This window comes from Oncorhynchus mykiss, chromosome 5 (genome assembly GCF_013265735.2).
Source record: "Oncorhynchus mykiss isolate Arlee chromosome 5, USDA_OmykA_1.1, whole genome shotgun sequence".
NCBI classification, from domain to species: domain Eukaryota; kingdom Metazoa; phylum Chordata; class Actinopteri; order Salmoniformes; family Salmonidae; genus Oncorhynchus; species Oncorhynchus mykiss.
Genome location: NC_048569.1, coordinates 77,834,646 through 77,851,669, shown reverse-complemented (window position 1 = coordinate 77,851,669; position 17,024 = coordinate 77,834,646). Strand labels below are relative to the sequence as shown.

Here is a 17,024-nt window from a genome sequence, read left to right as displayed (position 1 = left end):
AAAAAAATACAAAATAATTAAAGAGCAACAATAAAATAACAGTAGCGAGGCTATATACAGGGGATATATGTTCTTCCACAGAGCTCTGTGAAGGGAAGTAGTGAATTAGGTGGTCGGCTGAGGTTATACCCAGAACAATAATGTCACACAGACTCTTTTCTCACCCTTTCCTCCGTATCTTCCTTCCCACCTGGGCTTTGATGTGAAGGCAATCAGGTTATCTTGTCTTTCAGTTTCTGTAGTGTATCTCACCAAGAGTCACACTTTCAGAGTCGTGCTGTGTGTGGCCTGTCCCACACAACACAACAGACAGATTCCCAATCAGTCAGAAAGTGACCAAAGCTTTGTGAGTAAGATGTCTTTGATGTAAGATTTCCTAAGACACAGCGGCAGTCCATCTATGGCTTCCAGCGCATGTACACCCTGCAGTGAGAGGGAAGGTGAACAACATCCATGGATTAAGTCTTGCTTTGAAGTGTATTTATTCTTCATATAATACCGCCGTAAGCCAGTCAATAGATGGATGACAGGCAAAGTCAAGATCCCAGGTGTGTTTACACATTGACATTGACGTGCATCATTTCCTTTCAGGAAGCATACTGTATATTTGATCTTAATTCAACATATTTGTTTTTCATTCGATCATTATCAGTGTCTTCACAAAACTGGGGTCATTTGTAGCCTAGCAGTAAATATGAGATCATCTATGCACACTATTCTTTCAGCAGGCAACAGGGTGACATGTGAGAGAGTAGGAGAGAGTGTCTGTCTGGAGAGTAGTCAAAGGGAGAATCTGTCTGGAGAGTAGTCAAAGGGAGAATCTGTCTGGAGAGTAGTCAAAGGGAGAATCTGTCTGGCACAGTGTGTATGACCAGATGCCACATCAATGAAACGCTCCACCATCTGGTTCTATTAATACACAGTGCACAAACACACACACACACACACACACACACACACACACACACACACACACACACACACACACACACACACACACACACACACACACACACACACACACACACACACACACACACACACACACACAGAGGAGGATAAAGGGCGGAGGAACGGGGAGGAGGGGTGTCATGCAAACTAAATCTGTTGCATGCAGTCCATTTACCTTGAAGCAGCGTAATGAAAAGGGCCTCGCACGCAACACTCTCTCCGGGTCCATTAGAGGCATTTTATCTTACTTTAGAACAATCAGGACAGCTAAGCAAATTAAACAGGTTCTCTCCCTCTTTGCTACCCAGCAATGGAAAAGCTCACAAGCTGGTAAGGGTGGTGGTGAGGGACATTCATTTTCATGTGTCCCTCTATGTTGCTAACTTGCTTAAACGTCATTCGACATACTTTCAGAACAGCTACAATTCATAAACACCTGTAAACATTCTAGCTGTCATCATGCAGGATGACCTGAAAACAAAGACTCAGCTCAGAGAGGTTGACTGCTGCTTAGCTTGCAGAGCGAGTGATACCCTCTTGGCATAGTTGAGCATTACAGATCAGATCATGAACTTTTATTCAACCCTGTCTGCTCTGGCACATCTCAACACTAAGCCTCAGTGCTATGCCTTATCTATTGTATCCATCACAGCCAAATGACACCACTTGCATGGAAGCGTTTGACTGTCTCTCATCCTTTTGTTAACCTGCCCCTATCGTGTTCTGGCGTCGGCTTTAGAGAGATAAAAGTGTGAGGGTTGAGACAGTGTTGAGGAGGGCTGAGGAGGGGAGGGCTGAGGTGGGGAGGGCTGAGGAGCGCTGAACAGAGGGGGGGGGCTGAGAAGGGGGGGGTGACGAGGGGAGGGCTGAGGAGCGCTGAGGAGGGAAGAGCTGAGGTGGGGAGGGCTGAGGAGGGGAGGGTTGAGAAGGGCTGAAGGGGGGGAGAGCTGGGGGGGCTGAGTGGGGGGGGGGCTGACGAGGGGAGGGCTGACGAGGGGAGGGCTGACGAGGGGAGGGCTGAGGAGGGGAGAGCTGGGGGGGCTGAGGAGGTGGGGAGGGCTGAGGAGGTGGGGAGGGCTGACGAGGGGGGGGGCTGATGAGGGGAGGGCTGACGAGGGGAGGGCTGACGAGCGGAGGGCTGACGAGGGGGGTGCTGACGAGGGGAGGGCTGAGGAGGGAAGAGCTGGGGGGGTTGAGGGGGGGGACTGACGAGGGGAAGGCTGACGAGGGGAGGGCTGAGGAGGGGAGGGCTGACGAGGTGGGGAGGGCTGAGAAGGTGGGGAGGGCTGACGAGGGGAGGGCTGACGAGGGGGGGGGCTGACGAGGGGAGGGCTGACGAGGGGAGGGCTGACGAGCGGAGGGCTGACGAGTGGGGGGCTGACGAGGGGAGGGCTGACGAGGGGAGGGCTGAGGAGGGGAGAGCTGGGGGGGTTGAGGGGGGGGGGACTGACGAGGGGAAGGCTGACGAGGGGAGGGCTGAGGAGGGGAGAGCTGGGGGGGGCTGAGGAGGTGGGGAGGGCTGACGAGGGGAGGGCTGACGAGGGGAGAGCTGCGAAAGGGATGAGCGCTCATCTTTGTGTGTGGCAGGTTCTAGGAAGGGGCTGAAGAGGGGGGGCTGAGGAGTGCTGAGGAGGGGAAGGCTGAGGAGGGGGGCTGACGAGAGGCGGGAAGAGGAGAAGGGGCTGAGGAGCACTGAGGAGGGGAGGGCTGATGAGGGGAGGGCTGACGAGAGGAGGGCTGACAAGGGGAAGGCTGAGGATGAGGGACTGAGGAGCGCTGAGGTGGGGAGGGCTGAGGAGGGGAGGGCTGAGGAGAGGAGAGGAGGGCTGAGGAGTGCTGAAGAGGGGAGGGCTGCGGAGGGGAGGGCTGAGGAGAGGAGGGCTGAGGAGGGGAGGGCGGAGGTGCACTGAAGAGGGGAGGGCTGAGGAGTGCTGAGGAGGGAAGAGCTGAGGTGGGGAGGGCTGACGAGGGGAGGGCTGAGGAGGGGAGGGCTGAGGAGGGGAGAGCTGGGGGAGGGCTGAGGAAGGGATGAGAGCTCATCTTTGTGTGTGGCAGGTTCTAGGAAGGGGCTGAGGAGGGGAAGGTTGGGGGGGGGCTGACGAGGGGCGGGCTGAGGAGGGGAGGGCTGAGGAGCGCTGAGGAGGGAGGGCTGAGGAGGGGAGGGCTGACAAAAGGAGGGCTGAGGAGGGGAGGGCTGAGGAGCGCTGAGGAGGGAAGGACTGAGGAGGGGAGGGCTGACAAAAGGAGGGCTGACAAGGGGAGGGCTGTGGAGGGGAGGAGTGAGGATCGCTGAAAAGGGGAGGGCTGAGGAGGGGAGCTGAGGAGAGCAGGGCTGAGGTGAGGAGGGCTGAGGAGGGGAGGGCTGAGGAGGGGAGGGCTGAGGCGAGGGGGCTGAGGAGGGGAGGGCTGAGGCGAGGGGGCTGAGGAGGGGAGGGCTGAGGAGGGGAGGGCTGAGGAGGGGAGGGCTGAGGAAGGGATGAGAGCTCATCTTTGTGTGTGGCAGCGTCTAGGATCTCAGGTGGTTAATAAGAAAAGGAAATGTTGTGTTTGTTCTTGCTCAGGTAGTTATTGCAAATAATGACATACTAACTGCCACCAAACTGACACAGAACACGGTGCAGCTCTCATTATCTTCCAACTCCTCTTAAGCTCTCAAAGCCAGGGTAATACCAGTATCCTGTTTCTCAAGTCATGTAACTTTGCGAAATGTCTATAAGCACTCAGACAGCTTACTATTTACAAAACCTGTAACTCAGTAACATCTCTATTATGAGGTAGGTGTGATGAGATGTTATCACCTCTTCCAACTTGATAAGTGAGTATCTCAATCAGAAAGACAGCTGGGTTCCTACAGCCCTTCCTGAAACAGTGAGGTGATGCTAGCCTGGTTCCAGAGCTGTTGGTGCTGTCATACAACAACCATAGGAGTTGGCTATAAAGCACAAACAGATATGGGACCAGGCTAATATTCTGCTGCTTCTGGGTGGTGGTGTTTCATTCCTTTCCCTACAGTGATATAACTAATGTGGGTCATTAAGTGGAAAGCAGGAAATCCATGCTAAGCAGGGCAGTCAGTGACTGTAACTACTTACTGTGTGCTACACTGCCAGACCAGACTAGGCGGAGGCCACTGTTTCCTGTTGAGTAAGAGGTTTGAAAGGACTGAGGCCTCTAGTCTACTACTGGTCTGATACCGGTGACTGTAAAACCCACCTGGGAGAAAAACTTCTGTGACTGCACGGCACACAGAGCTGGCTTGAAGTTACAGCAGTTTGACCGCATAGGCTTAAATCCCCCAGAGGATTGAGAAATGAGCTGAGGAACCCCCTCCACACACACACAAATGTGTGCACGCACACACACACGCATGAACACGCACACACACACGCTTGTACACGCACACACACATGCACACGCACACACACGCATGCACAGGCACACACACATGCACACACACACACACACGCATGCACACGCACACACGCATGCACACACACATGCACACACACGCATGCACACATGCACACACACACACATGCACGCACACACACGCATGCACACGCACACACACATGCACACACACACGCATGCACACGCACACACGCATGCACACACACATGCACACACACACACGCATGCACACGCACACACACACACACGCATGCACACACACATACACACACACACACGCATGCACACGCACACACACACATGCACACGCACACACACATGAACACACGCATGCGCACGCACACACACGCATGCACACGCACACACACGCATGCACACGCACACACACATGCACACACACACACACATGCACACGCATACACGCACACACACACACAAAAGCAACTTCCTGTTGCCTGGAGCAGTTCTGTATTTCAGAGCAGAATTAGAGTAGTTGGATCTCAACAACCAACAGCCAATGACTCGCCTGTGTCTAGACAGATCAGAGGCCCCGACTGACTGCAGTAGTGGCTCACTGGATAGGAATCCAGCTGGCCCACAACCCCTCATTGTTATACGACTACCTTGTGATGCTTCTCTCACGTTGACTGCACCAGTACAGCTGGCAATATATATGACCTATTTCTTAATAGCTTGATTGGACTATTTTGCTGAACTACACAATTCTGTCAGCATTATGACAAAAATATACCTTTCAGTTCTTGTGTAAAAGGAAGTACTGTTGAGTTCCTATCTAAAGCAGAGCAGACAGGACATTCTCACCAGTCTGAATTTGTTAAGGAGCTTTTTGGTCCTAGTTTTGGCGCTCTGGTACCGCTTGCCGTGCGGTAGCATAGAAAACAGACTATAACTTGGGTGACTGGAGTCTCTGACAATTTTTTGGGCCTTCCTCTGACTTGAACCCGAATCGAACATCTCTGCCAAAGGTGCATCAACAAAGTCCTGAGTAAAGGGTCTGACTACTTATGTGAATGTGATATTTCAGTTTGACATTTTTTATAAATGTGCAAACTTTCTAAAAACCTGTTTTTGCTTCGTCATTATGGGGTATTGTGATGTCATTATGGGTTATTGTGATGTCATTATATGGTATTGTGATGTCATTATGGGGTATTGTGATGTCATTATGGGGTATTGTGTGTAGATTGATGAGGGGAAAAAACGATTTCATCCACTTTAGAATAAGGCTGTGAGATAACAAAATGTCAAGGGGTCTGAATACTTTCTGGATGTACTGAACATGCCTTATGAAAGAACAATATTCAAAAGTATGTCTCATCAGAATGAGGTGGTTCCACTAACAGATACACTCAGTATCTAATGCTCCTTCCATTTCCTGCTGTGCTGTTTCATTCTGTGGCAAAACATTTGTGTACATCATGTGCAAAGTTCAACTGCTGTGTGTAATCCCTTCAAGGTAGCTGGCAGAGAGGGGTGTCACCTTTCCTCTATTTACCACAAGACATTCCTGACTGCCAGAGCTGGAACAAGAAGACATGCAATGTATACCAATACCTCCAGGGAACAAGCATGAGGGGAATACAGGGTGGGTGATTTGTAAAAAGATGATGCTTCTTTATAATGCATGTCCTTCCTTCCTGTTGCATTCAGGATTTAAGCCCTATTAACGATTCCATTCCAGACCCTATGGGCCCTGGTCAAAAGTAGTGCACCATATAGGGAATAGGATGCCATTTGGGAAACAGACAAGGACTCCCTTCTAGTAGGCCATCATTATGCAATTCAAATGATAGGCTAGAACTGACAATTCTCAGCCAAATAGCCCAGGGGCCTGTGTACCTTCAGACTATTTGATTAAGAATGACTGACATCTACATTGCAAATGACAACAACAAAAGAGGTGGAGGTGAGGTGTATGTCACGTTGCCTATGGACGGAAGGGGTTTGAGTCTCAAAAGCAAACAAAACACAAAAACACCTGAAGTCCCTGTTTGTATTATACTAATGGAGAGGACAAAGAGCATGAAACTGCAGAGATGAGACACTGCCAGCACCCCAAATGACACCCTATTCCCTATGTAGTGTACTACAGAGCCCTAGTAGTGCACTATATAGGGAATATGAGTAGTGCACTATATAGGGAATATGAGTAGTGCACTATATAGGGAATATGAGTAGTGCACTATATAGGGCATATGAGTAGTGCAATATATAGGGAATAGGGTGCCAATTGGTATGCATCCACTGCCAGCAGGCTGAGGTGGGGCCATTGTTGATGACACATAATTTGGCCTTTTGGAATGGAATATGGGCATTCTGAGGATGAGAACTACACACACACACACATTTTTTTCAGTCTCTTATCTTTCATATAACATGCATGCTCAGTGTTCTTTCTGTTATCTGTCAAATGCTGTAAGTCCGATCATCATGACTATATACAGTACTAACTGGGCCATAACTCATTTCGTTGTAAACATAAAACGTAAAGTTACTGTAAATTGTTAGCACAAGAACATTGAGATGATGATACTTTTTATGATGGTATATGGCACAAGAGAAAATACATTTGTAAAGAGTGTGAAACAGTAAAGTATGTTTTAAAGGACCTTCTGTAAGGGTGAAACAGTAAAGTATGTTTTAAAGGACCTTCTGTAAGGGTGAAACAGTAAAGTATGTTTTAAAGAACCTTCTGTAAAGGTGAAACAGTAAAGTATGTTTTAAAGGACCTTCTGTAAGGGTGAAACAGTAAAGTATGTTTTAAAGGACCTTCTGTAAGGGTGAAACAGTAAAGTATGTTTTAAAGGACCTTCTGTAAGGGTGAAACAGTAAAGTATGTTTTAAAGAACCTTCTGTAAAGGTGAAACAGTAAAGTATGTTTTAAAGGACCTTCTGTAAGGGTGAAACAGTAAAGTATGTTTTAAAGGACCTTCTGTAAGGGTGAAACAGTAAAGTATGTTTTAAAGGACCTTCTGTAAGGGTGAAACAGTGAAACAAACAGAAGCACAGTGCACAAACAAGATGAATCATGCAGATTTGATGATGCACATGCAATTAATAGTTTAGAGAAAACACAAACTCATTAAAGTGATAATATGCAAAGCTAGTGTCCATGTACAAGTTCAAGAAGAACCTGTTCAAAGATATGTAAGGGCCAATCAACGAGGTGCTATGCGTTCCATGGAGTTGCATTATTTTCCAGAGAATGCATAGAGCCCCGAGTTGATTATCCCTTTTTTCATGCCATGGCTATAATTCTAATAATAAACAAACAAACTTGCTAGTTTTGTTAACCAAACATCAGTCCTAACCTAGCAGTATGAAAATCGAATTCATCAATGCCAGTAATGTTTTCAATTCGACCTTTGCTTTCAAAAGCAGCTCAAACATAGAAGGTGTAAGAATGAACTATAACCATTGAATTTACCCTGCAAATATACCGTGCGTTATAGGGAAATAATACATGCCTTAGAATGCCCTTCAAGCCATTCATAAACAAGTATTCAACAATGCCACAGTATGAATTTAGATACAACAACATGCTCCATAGAAACAACATTCCAGGTGGACTCCCTCTTATGGCAGTAAAACAATCAGCTCAAAGTACAGGAGGTGCAGGGTTTGAGCAGAAATGGCATGTGATAAGTTTGCACCAATTGTGGATTGCTTTGCACATGTTGTACATTGTGCAATAAGGCTTTTTTTAAGATTTTGGGGGATTCTTTGTGTGTGTGTGTGTGTGTGTGTGTGTGTGTGTGTGTGTGTGTGTGTGTGTGTGTGTGTGTGTGTGTGTGTGTGTGTGTGTGTGTGTGTGTGTGTGTGTGTGTGTGTGTGTGTGTGTGTGATCTGTGTCCAAGGTTTGACTGGTTTTAGTAGTGGTGTCTTGAAGACATAAAGGTCTCCAGCTTTGACAACGGGTGGGGCTTCACCACAATCCGTGTAGCCATTTGAATAGCTGTTCAGGAGACTTATGACTTATGGCTTGAGGGTAGAAGCTGTTAAGAAGCCTTTTGGACCAAGACTTGGCGCTCCGGTACCGCTTGCCGTGCGGTAGCAGAGAGAACAGTCTATGACTAGGGTGGCTGGACTCTTTGGAGATGTTAAGGGCCTTCATCTGACACCGCCTGGTATAGAGGTCCTGCATGGCAGTGGTGTACTGGGCCGTACACACTACCCTCTGTAGTGCCGTGCTTCCGGAGGCCGACCAGTTGCCATACTAGGCAGTGATGCAACCAGTCAGGATGTTCTCGATGGTGCAGCTGTATACGTTTTTGAGGATCTGAGGACCCATGCCAAATCTTTTCAGTATCGTGAGGGGGAATAGATGTTGCCATGCCCTCTTCACAACTGTAAACTGTATTGGTGTGTTTTGACCGTGATAGTTCATTGGTGATGTGGACAACAAGGAACTTGCGGCTCTCAACCTGCTCCACTACAGCCCCATTGATGAGAATGGGGGCGTGCTCAGTCCTCCTTTGCCTGTAGTCCACAATCATCTCTTTTGTCTTGATCACGCTGAGGGAGAGGTTGTTATCCTGGCACCACACTGCCAGGTCTTTGACCTCCTCCCTATAGGCTGTCTCATCATTGTTTGTGGCATACCACTGTTGTGTCGTCGGCAAACTTAATGATGGTTTTGGGAGTCGTGCTTGACCATGCAGTCATGGGTGAACAGGGAGTACAGGAGGGGACAGAGCATGCACCCCTGAGGCGCCCCCGTATTGAGGATCAGCGTGGCAGATGAGCGGTGCTGTAATCGCTGCCAGTACTCACTACTCAAAGTAATGAGTAAAGGGTATGAATACTTATGTAAATGTGATAGTTTTTTATTTTTAATACATTTGCAAATTTTCTAAAAACCTGTTTTTGCTTTGTCATAATGCGCTATTGTGTGTAGATTGATGAGGGTAAAAAAACTATCGAATACATTTTAGAATAAGGCTGTAACGTAACACAATGTGGAAAAAGTCAAGGGGTCTGAATACTTTCCGAACGCACTATATAATACTTCAGATCTGAATACTTTCCGAATGTACTGTATAATACTTCAGATCTGAATACTTTCCGAATGTACTGTATAATACTTCAGATCTGAATACTTTCAGAATGCACTATATAATACTTCAGATCTGAATACTTTCCAAATGCACTGTATAATACTTCAGATCTGAATACTTTCAGAATGCACTATATAATACTTCAGATCTGAATACTTTCCAAATGTACTGTATAATACTTCAGATCTGAATACTTTCCGAACGCACTATATAATACTTCAGATCTGAATACTTTCAGAATGCACTATATAATACTTCAAATCTGAATACTTTCAGAATGTACTGTATAATACTTCAGATCTGAATACTTTCCGAACGCACTATATAATACTTCAGATCTGAATACTTTCAGAATGCACTATATAATACTTCAGATCTGAATACTTTCCGAATGTACTGTATAATACTTCAGATCTGAATACTTTCAGAATGCACTATATAATACTTCAGATCTGAATACTTTCAGAATGCACTGTATAATACTTCAGATCTGAATACTTCCTGAATGCACTATATAATACTTCAGATCTGAATACTTTCAGAATGCACTATATAATACTTCAGATCTGATTCCACACTGGGACACAGGTCAAACGTGCAGCTCACAAAGTCTCTGGTGGTCAGGCTACAACACAACAGACAGCTACTCCAGGCATAGGAATAACTTATTTTCTGGTCCTAAAGTATCTTTTCTTTTACAGGCTACACCTGAGGGAGGAAGTAAAGATTTGTGTGGTAGACCCTAGTTAAGACTTTAAAACAGTTTGCACTGGAAATTTCTTTCCTTATTTGGAGGGAATGTGAAAAGTCTGGAATGAGAACGAGGATGATCTAATCATGGCATCATCAGTAGCACTCTGGGGAAAGGATGGGGGTTGGTGGGGATGCATGATACCATTCCCTATCATGCCACTGTGGAAAGAGAGATACTCACTAGGCCTACCACCTGACTGAGTCTATATCACTGCTAACAGAATACAGAAGTAAAAAGGAGAGCGAGGGGTAGAGAATAACAAAACAGACTGACCTCACTGACTGGAATGCCACCCATCCTCCTCCCCCAGAGTGGACTTTAGAGCAGAGGATGGACACTCTCGCTCTCTCTCTCTCTCTCTCTCTCTCTCTCTCTCACTCTCTCTGTCTCTCTGTCTCTCTCTCTCTCGTTCTGCCACCCCCCCCCCCCCTCTCTCTCTCTGTTGGGAGGGTAAGAGGAAGGAACTGTTGTTCTCATAACAAGCCAGCATGACTTCTCTCTTCTTGGAAGCCACCTGACTGACTGCACCCTGAAATCCTGCAGAATTACTCACTGCACTCACCTCTAGCCCTGCTTACAACTCACTCAAACATTCACACAAAGGACAAAGTTTGATGCTGTATACACTGCAGTGCACTCAAACATATGCACGGTACACGGAGTGTACAAAACATTAGGAACACCTTCCTAATATTGAGTTGCACACCGTTTGCCCTCAGAACAGCCTCAATTAGTCGGGCCATGGACTCTACATGGTGTCGAACGCATTCCACAGGGATGCTGGCCCATGTTGACTCAATGCTTCCCACAGTGGTGTCTAGTTAGCGGGATGTCCTTTGGGTGGTGGACCATTTTTGATACACACGGGAAACTGTTGAGTGTGAAAAACCCAGCAGCGTTGCAGTTCTTGACACACTCAAACCAGTGCGCCTGGCACCTTCTACCGTACCCCGTTCAAAGGCACTTCAATCTTTTGTCTTGCCCGTTGACCCTCTGAATGGCACATATACACAATTAATGTCTCAATTGTCTCAAGGCTTAAAAATATTTTTTTAACCTGTCTCCCCCCTTCATCTATACTGATTGAAGTGAATTTAACAGGTGACATCAATCAAGGATCATAGCTTTCACCTGGATTCACCCAGTCAGTCAGTCATGGAAAGATCAGGTGTTCTTAATGTTTTGTACACAGTGTATTATGATACTCATTGATATTCAGTTAAGCAACATGGGGAAAACAAAATAGTCATGAATCAAAGAGACAAAAAATACAGACTTTTTACAGTTATTTTAACCCGCTATTTCTGTGCACCGTGCTAAACTTGGAATACTGTATGTGAGAGTCCGTGTGGACAAGATGCTCACATGCAGAATAAAGAGCTGTATAGAAAAACTGCCTGCCTTCCTATTCCATATACTGTACATTCAATGACACCATTCATATGTAGCTGCTAAATATGTTCCTAATTTCCCGATGGTCATCTTTTCACCATTCTGTGGCCTTCGGGACTATCTAAAGATCTGTATATGTACATAGACGTGCGCACTTAACACCGATGATCACCTAAATCATGTATTGATGTCAATGGAAGATTTGTGCAAAAACTAGATACGTGCACAGATCTCAAGTTAGAAATCAGACCTATTATACAGTGCATTCAGAAAGTACTCAGACCCCTTCACCTTTTCCACATTTTGTTACGTTACAGCTATATTCTAAAATGGATTAAAATAAATACAAAATCTCATCAATCTACACACAATACCCTATAATGACAATGTGAAACTGGTGAGACTATTCAGGATTGAGGAAACGATAGATGGAGCAAAGTACAGAGAAATCCCTGATGAAAACCTGCTCCAGAGCGCTCAGAACCTCAGACTGAGTTGAAGGTTCACCTTCAAACAGGACAACAACCCTAAGTACACAGCTAAGACAACGTAGGAGTGTCTTCGGGACTAGTCTCCAAATGTCCTTGAGTGGCCCAGCCAGAGCCTGGACTTGAACCAGATGGAACATCTCTCTGGAGAGACCTGAAAATATCTGTGCAGCAACGCTCCCCATCCAACCTGACAGAGCTTGGGAGGATCTGCAGAGAAGAATCTGAGAAACTCCTCAAATACAGGTGTGCCAAGTTTGTAGCGTCATACCCAAGAAGACTCGAGGCTGTAATTGCTGCCAAAGGTGCTTCAACAAAGTACGGAGTAAAGTGTCTGAATACTTATGTAAACGTGAAATTTCAGTTTTAAATATTTTATAAATTTGCAAAAAAAACAAAAAAAAAACTTTTTGCTTTGTCATTGTGGGGTATTGTGTGTAGATTGATGAAAACAACGTCATCCATTTTAGAATAAGGCTGTAACGTAACAAAATGTGGAAAAAGTGAAGGGGTCTGAATACTTTCCAAATGCACTATTTGAAGTGAGGATGTTGTGCAGATTAGTCTGAATCTTGTCGTTGACTTCAATGTCACATGGATCATGGCCAAGCATTTTTCATTTAGTTTCTTGGAAATCATTACATGACTCGAGCAAACTGAAAACAAAACAGTTCCTCAAACTGAACCGGGTGGGCCAATATCCCTTTTCTCCCAGTGAGACGGAGAGTGTCAGGTTACACATAGAGAGAGTGTCAGGTTACACATAGAGAGAGTGTCAGGTTACACATAGAGAGAGTGTCAGGTTACACATAGAGAGAGTGTCAGGTTACACATAGAGAGAGTGTCAGGTTACACATAGAGAGAGTGTCAGGTTACACATAGAGAGAGTGTCAGGTTACACATTGAGACAGACAGACAGACAGACAGACAGACAGACAGACAGACAGACAGACAGACAGACACAGACAGACAGACAGACAGACAGACAGACAGACAGACAGACAGACAGAATGATTCCCATAAAACTAGTGCCCTTTACAGCTGTAGGATCCTAATTTGATCCAGTCTCCTACAGCTGTATGTGCACAAGATCATAGGAAAGGCTATATGAGAGAAAAAAGCATGCAGTGCCTCGTGTTGGAGACAGATCGAGATTGCGGGGAAGTAAGAAATTACATTTTATTTTGTACGGTAGGGACAGTGTTGTGGTACTCGAGTCCTGTCTCAAGACCACATATTGAGTGTCTTGGTCTTGATGTCGTGATGGATCCAATTTACTCCATTTTACTCGGTCTTGGACAATGAGGACTTGTAATTTCTTTCTGAGACCAGCGGAGTATAAAAACGTAGAATTATCAGCTCCCATTCAGTCAGCGCATAAAACCGCGATTGCCATATCCACACTTTCACTAAGTAATATTTCATGACTCAACAGCCTTGGTTTCTCAAATGATTGCCTCGCCTGGTTAACCAACTACTTCTCTGACAGAGTTCAGTGTGTCAAATCAGAGGGCCTGTTGTCCGGACCTCTTGCAGTCTCTTGCAGTCTCCAGAGGGTTAAATTCTTGGGCGACTCTCTTCTCTATATACATCAATGATGTCACTCTTGCTGCTGCTGGTGATTATCTGATCCACCTCTACACAGACAACGTCATTCTGTATACTTCTCCCTTCTCTGGACAGTGTGTTATCAAACCTCCAGACGAGCTTCAATGCCTTACAACTCTCCTTCCGTGGCCTCCAACTGCTCTTAAATGTAAGTAAAACTAAGTGCATGCTATTCAATCAATCACTGCCCGCACCTGCCTACCTGTCCAGCATCACTACTCTGGACGGTTCTGACTTAGAATATGTGGACAACTACAAATACCTAGGTGTCTGGTTGGACTGTAAACTCTCCTTCCAGACTCACATTAAGCATCTCCAATCCAAAATTTAATCTAGAATCGGCTTCCTATTTCACAACAAAGCATCCTTCACTCATGCTGCCAAACATACCCTCGTAAAACGGACCATCCTACCGATCCTCGACTTCGGCTGTGTCATCTATAAAATCCTCCAACACTCTACTCAACAAATTGGATGCAGTTTATCACAGTGCCATCCGTTTTGTCACCAAAGCCCAATATATTACCCACCACTGCGACCTGTATGCTCTCGTTGGCTGGCCCTCGCTTCATACTCGTCGCCAAACCCACTGGCTCCAGGTCATCTACAAGTCTCTGCTAGGTAAAGCCCCGCCTTATCTCAGCTCACTGGTCACCATAGCAGCACCCACACGTAGCACGCGCTCCAGCAGGTATATCTCACTGGTCACCCCCAAAGCCAATTCCTCCTTTGGCCGCCTTTCCATCCAGTTCTCTGCTGCCAATGACTGGAACGAACTGCAAAAATCAGTGAAGCTGGAGTCTTTTATCTTCCTCACTAGCTTTAAGCACCAGCTGTCAGAGCAGCTCACAGATCACTGCACCTGTACATAGCCCATCTGTAAACAGCCCATCCAACTACCTCATCCCCATACTGTATTTATTTATTTATCTTGCTCCTTGGCACTCCAGTATCTCTACTTGCACATTAATCTTCTGCACATCTACCATTCCAGTGTCTAATTGCTATACTGTAATTACTTCGCCACCATGGCCTATTTATTGCCTTACCTCCCTTATCTTACCTCATTTGCATTCACTGTATATAGATTTGTATTTTTTCCACTTATTATTGACTGTATGTTTGTTTATTCCATGTGTAACTCTGTGTTGTTGTATGTGTCGAACTGCTGTGCTTTATCTTGACCAGGTAGCAGTTGTAAATGAGAACGTAAATGAACCCTTACCCCCTTCCATTCTCGGTCTTGACTTGGTCTTACACCCCTTACCCCCTTCCGTTCTCGGTCTTGACTTGCTCTCACACCCCTTACCCCCTTCCGTTCTTGGTCTTGACTTGCTCTCACACCCCTTACCCCCTTCCGTTCTCGGTCTTGACTTGCTCTCACACCCCTTACCCCCCTCCGGTCTAGGTCTTGACTTCGACTCAATTTGCTCCGGTGTCGGTCTTGAATCAGTCTCGCTTTAGGTGGTCTCGAACACAAACCTGGGGTAGGAGTCAGTCTCTCTAACATTGCCATTATGTGTAGGCTGAGAGCCAGGTATGCTTCCCTGATTCACATGATTTCAATTCGCATCAGGAAGTAGCTATAGCAATTTGTCTCTGGCCAGAAGCCTGGCCGAAAAACACAATGACAAACAATGCAACATTGGTTGCCTAAAGCATTACTGCAAGTCAATAGCTACTCTCATAAGGGGAAATCCTAACTTCAAATGTTCACTATGTCTCCCATTGACATCAATGCATGACTGACCAGGAGCCGGGTTCCCAAATGCATCTTAAGGCTAAGTTCATCATTATGCTTTTGGGAAACCAGGCCCTCAATAGTACCCACTGGGCAAAAACAATCATGTTTACACATAATTTCAACCATAAATAGCAACGTGATAACGTTGAATCAACGTTGAAAACTGATTTTTTTTTTTCAAATCCAATCAGTATTCAGTATCCAAAAAGTATTTTTTTCACCCAACGTTTTACCTAAAACATGGTGATGTTTTTGGTTGATTTCACGTTGGGGTCACGTTAGTTGAAACCAATAAACCAATAAAATCTAGACGTTGACCTGACGTCTGTGCCCAGTGGGTAAGGATTTGCCCCATAGAAGGAACAGTATTGGTTCGAAGGCTCTAGCTTTGAGTCAGTGCCTAATGGAGTGTATTACCACAGGGGGGTTGTTAACAGGTTGTGATGGGGCTGCATTACACTGATAACAACCCCCAGGGGAACGAGGAGAACAGAGAATAGCCCCCCTACAGGAATGAGACTGAGAGGTCCCTCCCTCTCCTCCTACTTTGCCCTACTTTTAGTGCCAGTTGTGCATGCATCAGTGGGCTAGGAGGATGGCCTGACCTACCAAGATATCAATCCATCCATCCTACCCAGACAAAGTACCCTACTGTTTTTTAAATGTATTTATTTTGAATGTATTTTTTCACCTTTATTTAACCAGGTAGGCTAGTTGAGAAAAGGTCCTCATTTGCAACTGCGACCTGGCCACGACTGTCTCGGTCTTGGTTGAACTATTAGAGAGTTTAAAATAGAGTTTTACTTTCAAGCTAGGGTGAAATACCTCACTAAAAAGTCACACAACAGTCAATGACAGATAGGCACATTCCAACAATCAAAGAACCCGTAGCCTGAGCCAATGCAGGCACGAGACAGCACTCACACCAGCTAAGACCTGAAAGAGACTCTCCAGGTCCAGCCATGGCAGTGGAACCAGCATGTCACATTCACCCATCACACATGACATGGACTTTAATGGCTCACAGTGACATGTGAGACAAAGGAGATGAATGTGGACTACAGGAAAAAGAGGACCGAGCACTCCCCTATTCTCATCGACTGGGCTGTAGTGGAGCACACTGAGAGCTTTAAGTTCCTTGGTGTCCACATCACCAACAAACTAACATGGTCCAAGCACACCAAGACAGTCGTGAAGAGGGCACGACAAAACATATTCCCCCTCAGGAGACTGAAAAGATTTGGCATGGGTCCTCAGATTCTCAAAAGGTTCTACAGCTGCACCATCGGGAGCATCCTGACTGGTTGCATCACTGCCTGGTATGGCAACTGCTCGGCCTCCGGAAGCAAGGCACTACAGAGGGTAATGCGTGCGGCCCAGTACATCACTGGGGCCAAGCTTCCTGCCATCCAGGACCTCTATACCAGGCCGTGTCAGAGGAAGGCCCTAAAAATTGTCCAAGACTACAGCCACCCCAGTCATAGACTGTTCTCTCTGCTACCGCAAGGCAAGCGGTACTGGAGCACCAAGTGTAGGTCCAAGATGCTTCTAAACAGCTTCTACCCCCAAGCCATAAGACTCCTGAACACCTAATCCAA

General features: G+C 46.1%; 2 protein-coding genes across 3 annotated transcripts in view; both read right to left on the bottom strand.

Moving 5' to 3' along the window:
- si:dkey-44g17.6 (guanine nucleotide-binding protein G(I)/G(S)/G(O) subunit gamma-12) overlaps window positions 1-17,024 on the bottom strand; it is a 133,214-nt gene that overhangs the window by 17,124 nt on the left and 99,066 nt on the right. Inside the window, exon 1 of one of the 2 annotated variants that reach the window (XM_036978451.1) lies at window positions 10,468-10,553. The exons of the other annotated variant lie outside the window; for it this stretch is intronic. The gene's annotated coding sequence lies outside the window, so the exon portion shown is untranslated. Of the gene's footprint in view, window positions 1-10,467; window positions 10,554-17,024 lie in introns of those variants that run through there. 2 annotated transcript variants of the gene reach the window in all.
- Window positions 1,643-3,439, bottom strand: LOC118964721 (proline-rich protein 36-like). Its single transcript, XM_036979062.1, has one exon. The coding sequence runs from the start codon at window positions 3,437-3,439 to the stop codon at window positions 1,643-1,645; it is 1,797 nt and encodes a 598-aa protein (XP_036834957.1).

Coding starts and splice junctions, on each gene's coding strand:
- LOC118964721 (XM_036979062.1), bottom strand. CDS start 3,439: ATGAGCTCTCATCCCTTCCTCAGCCCTCCCCTCCTCAGCCCTCCCCTC.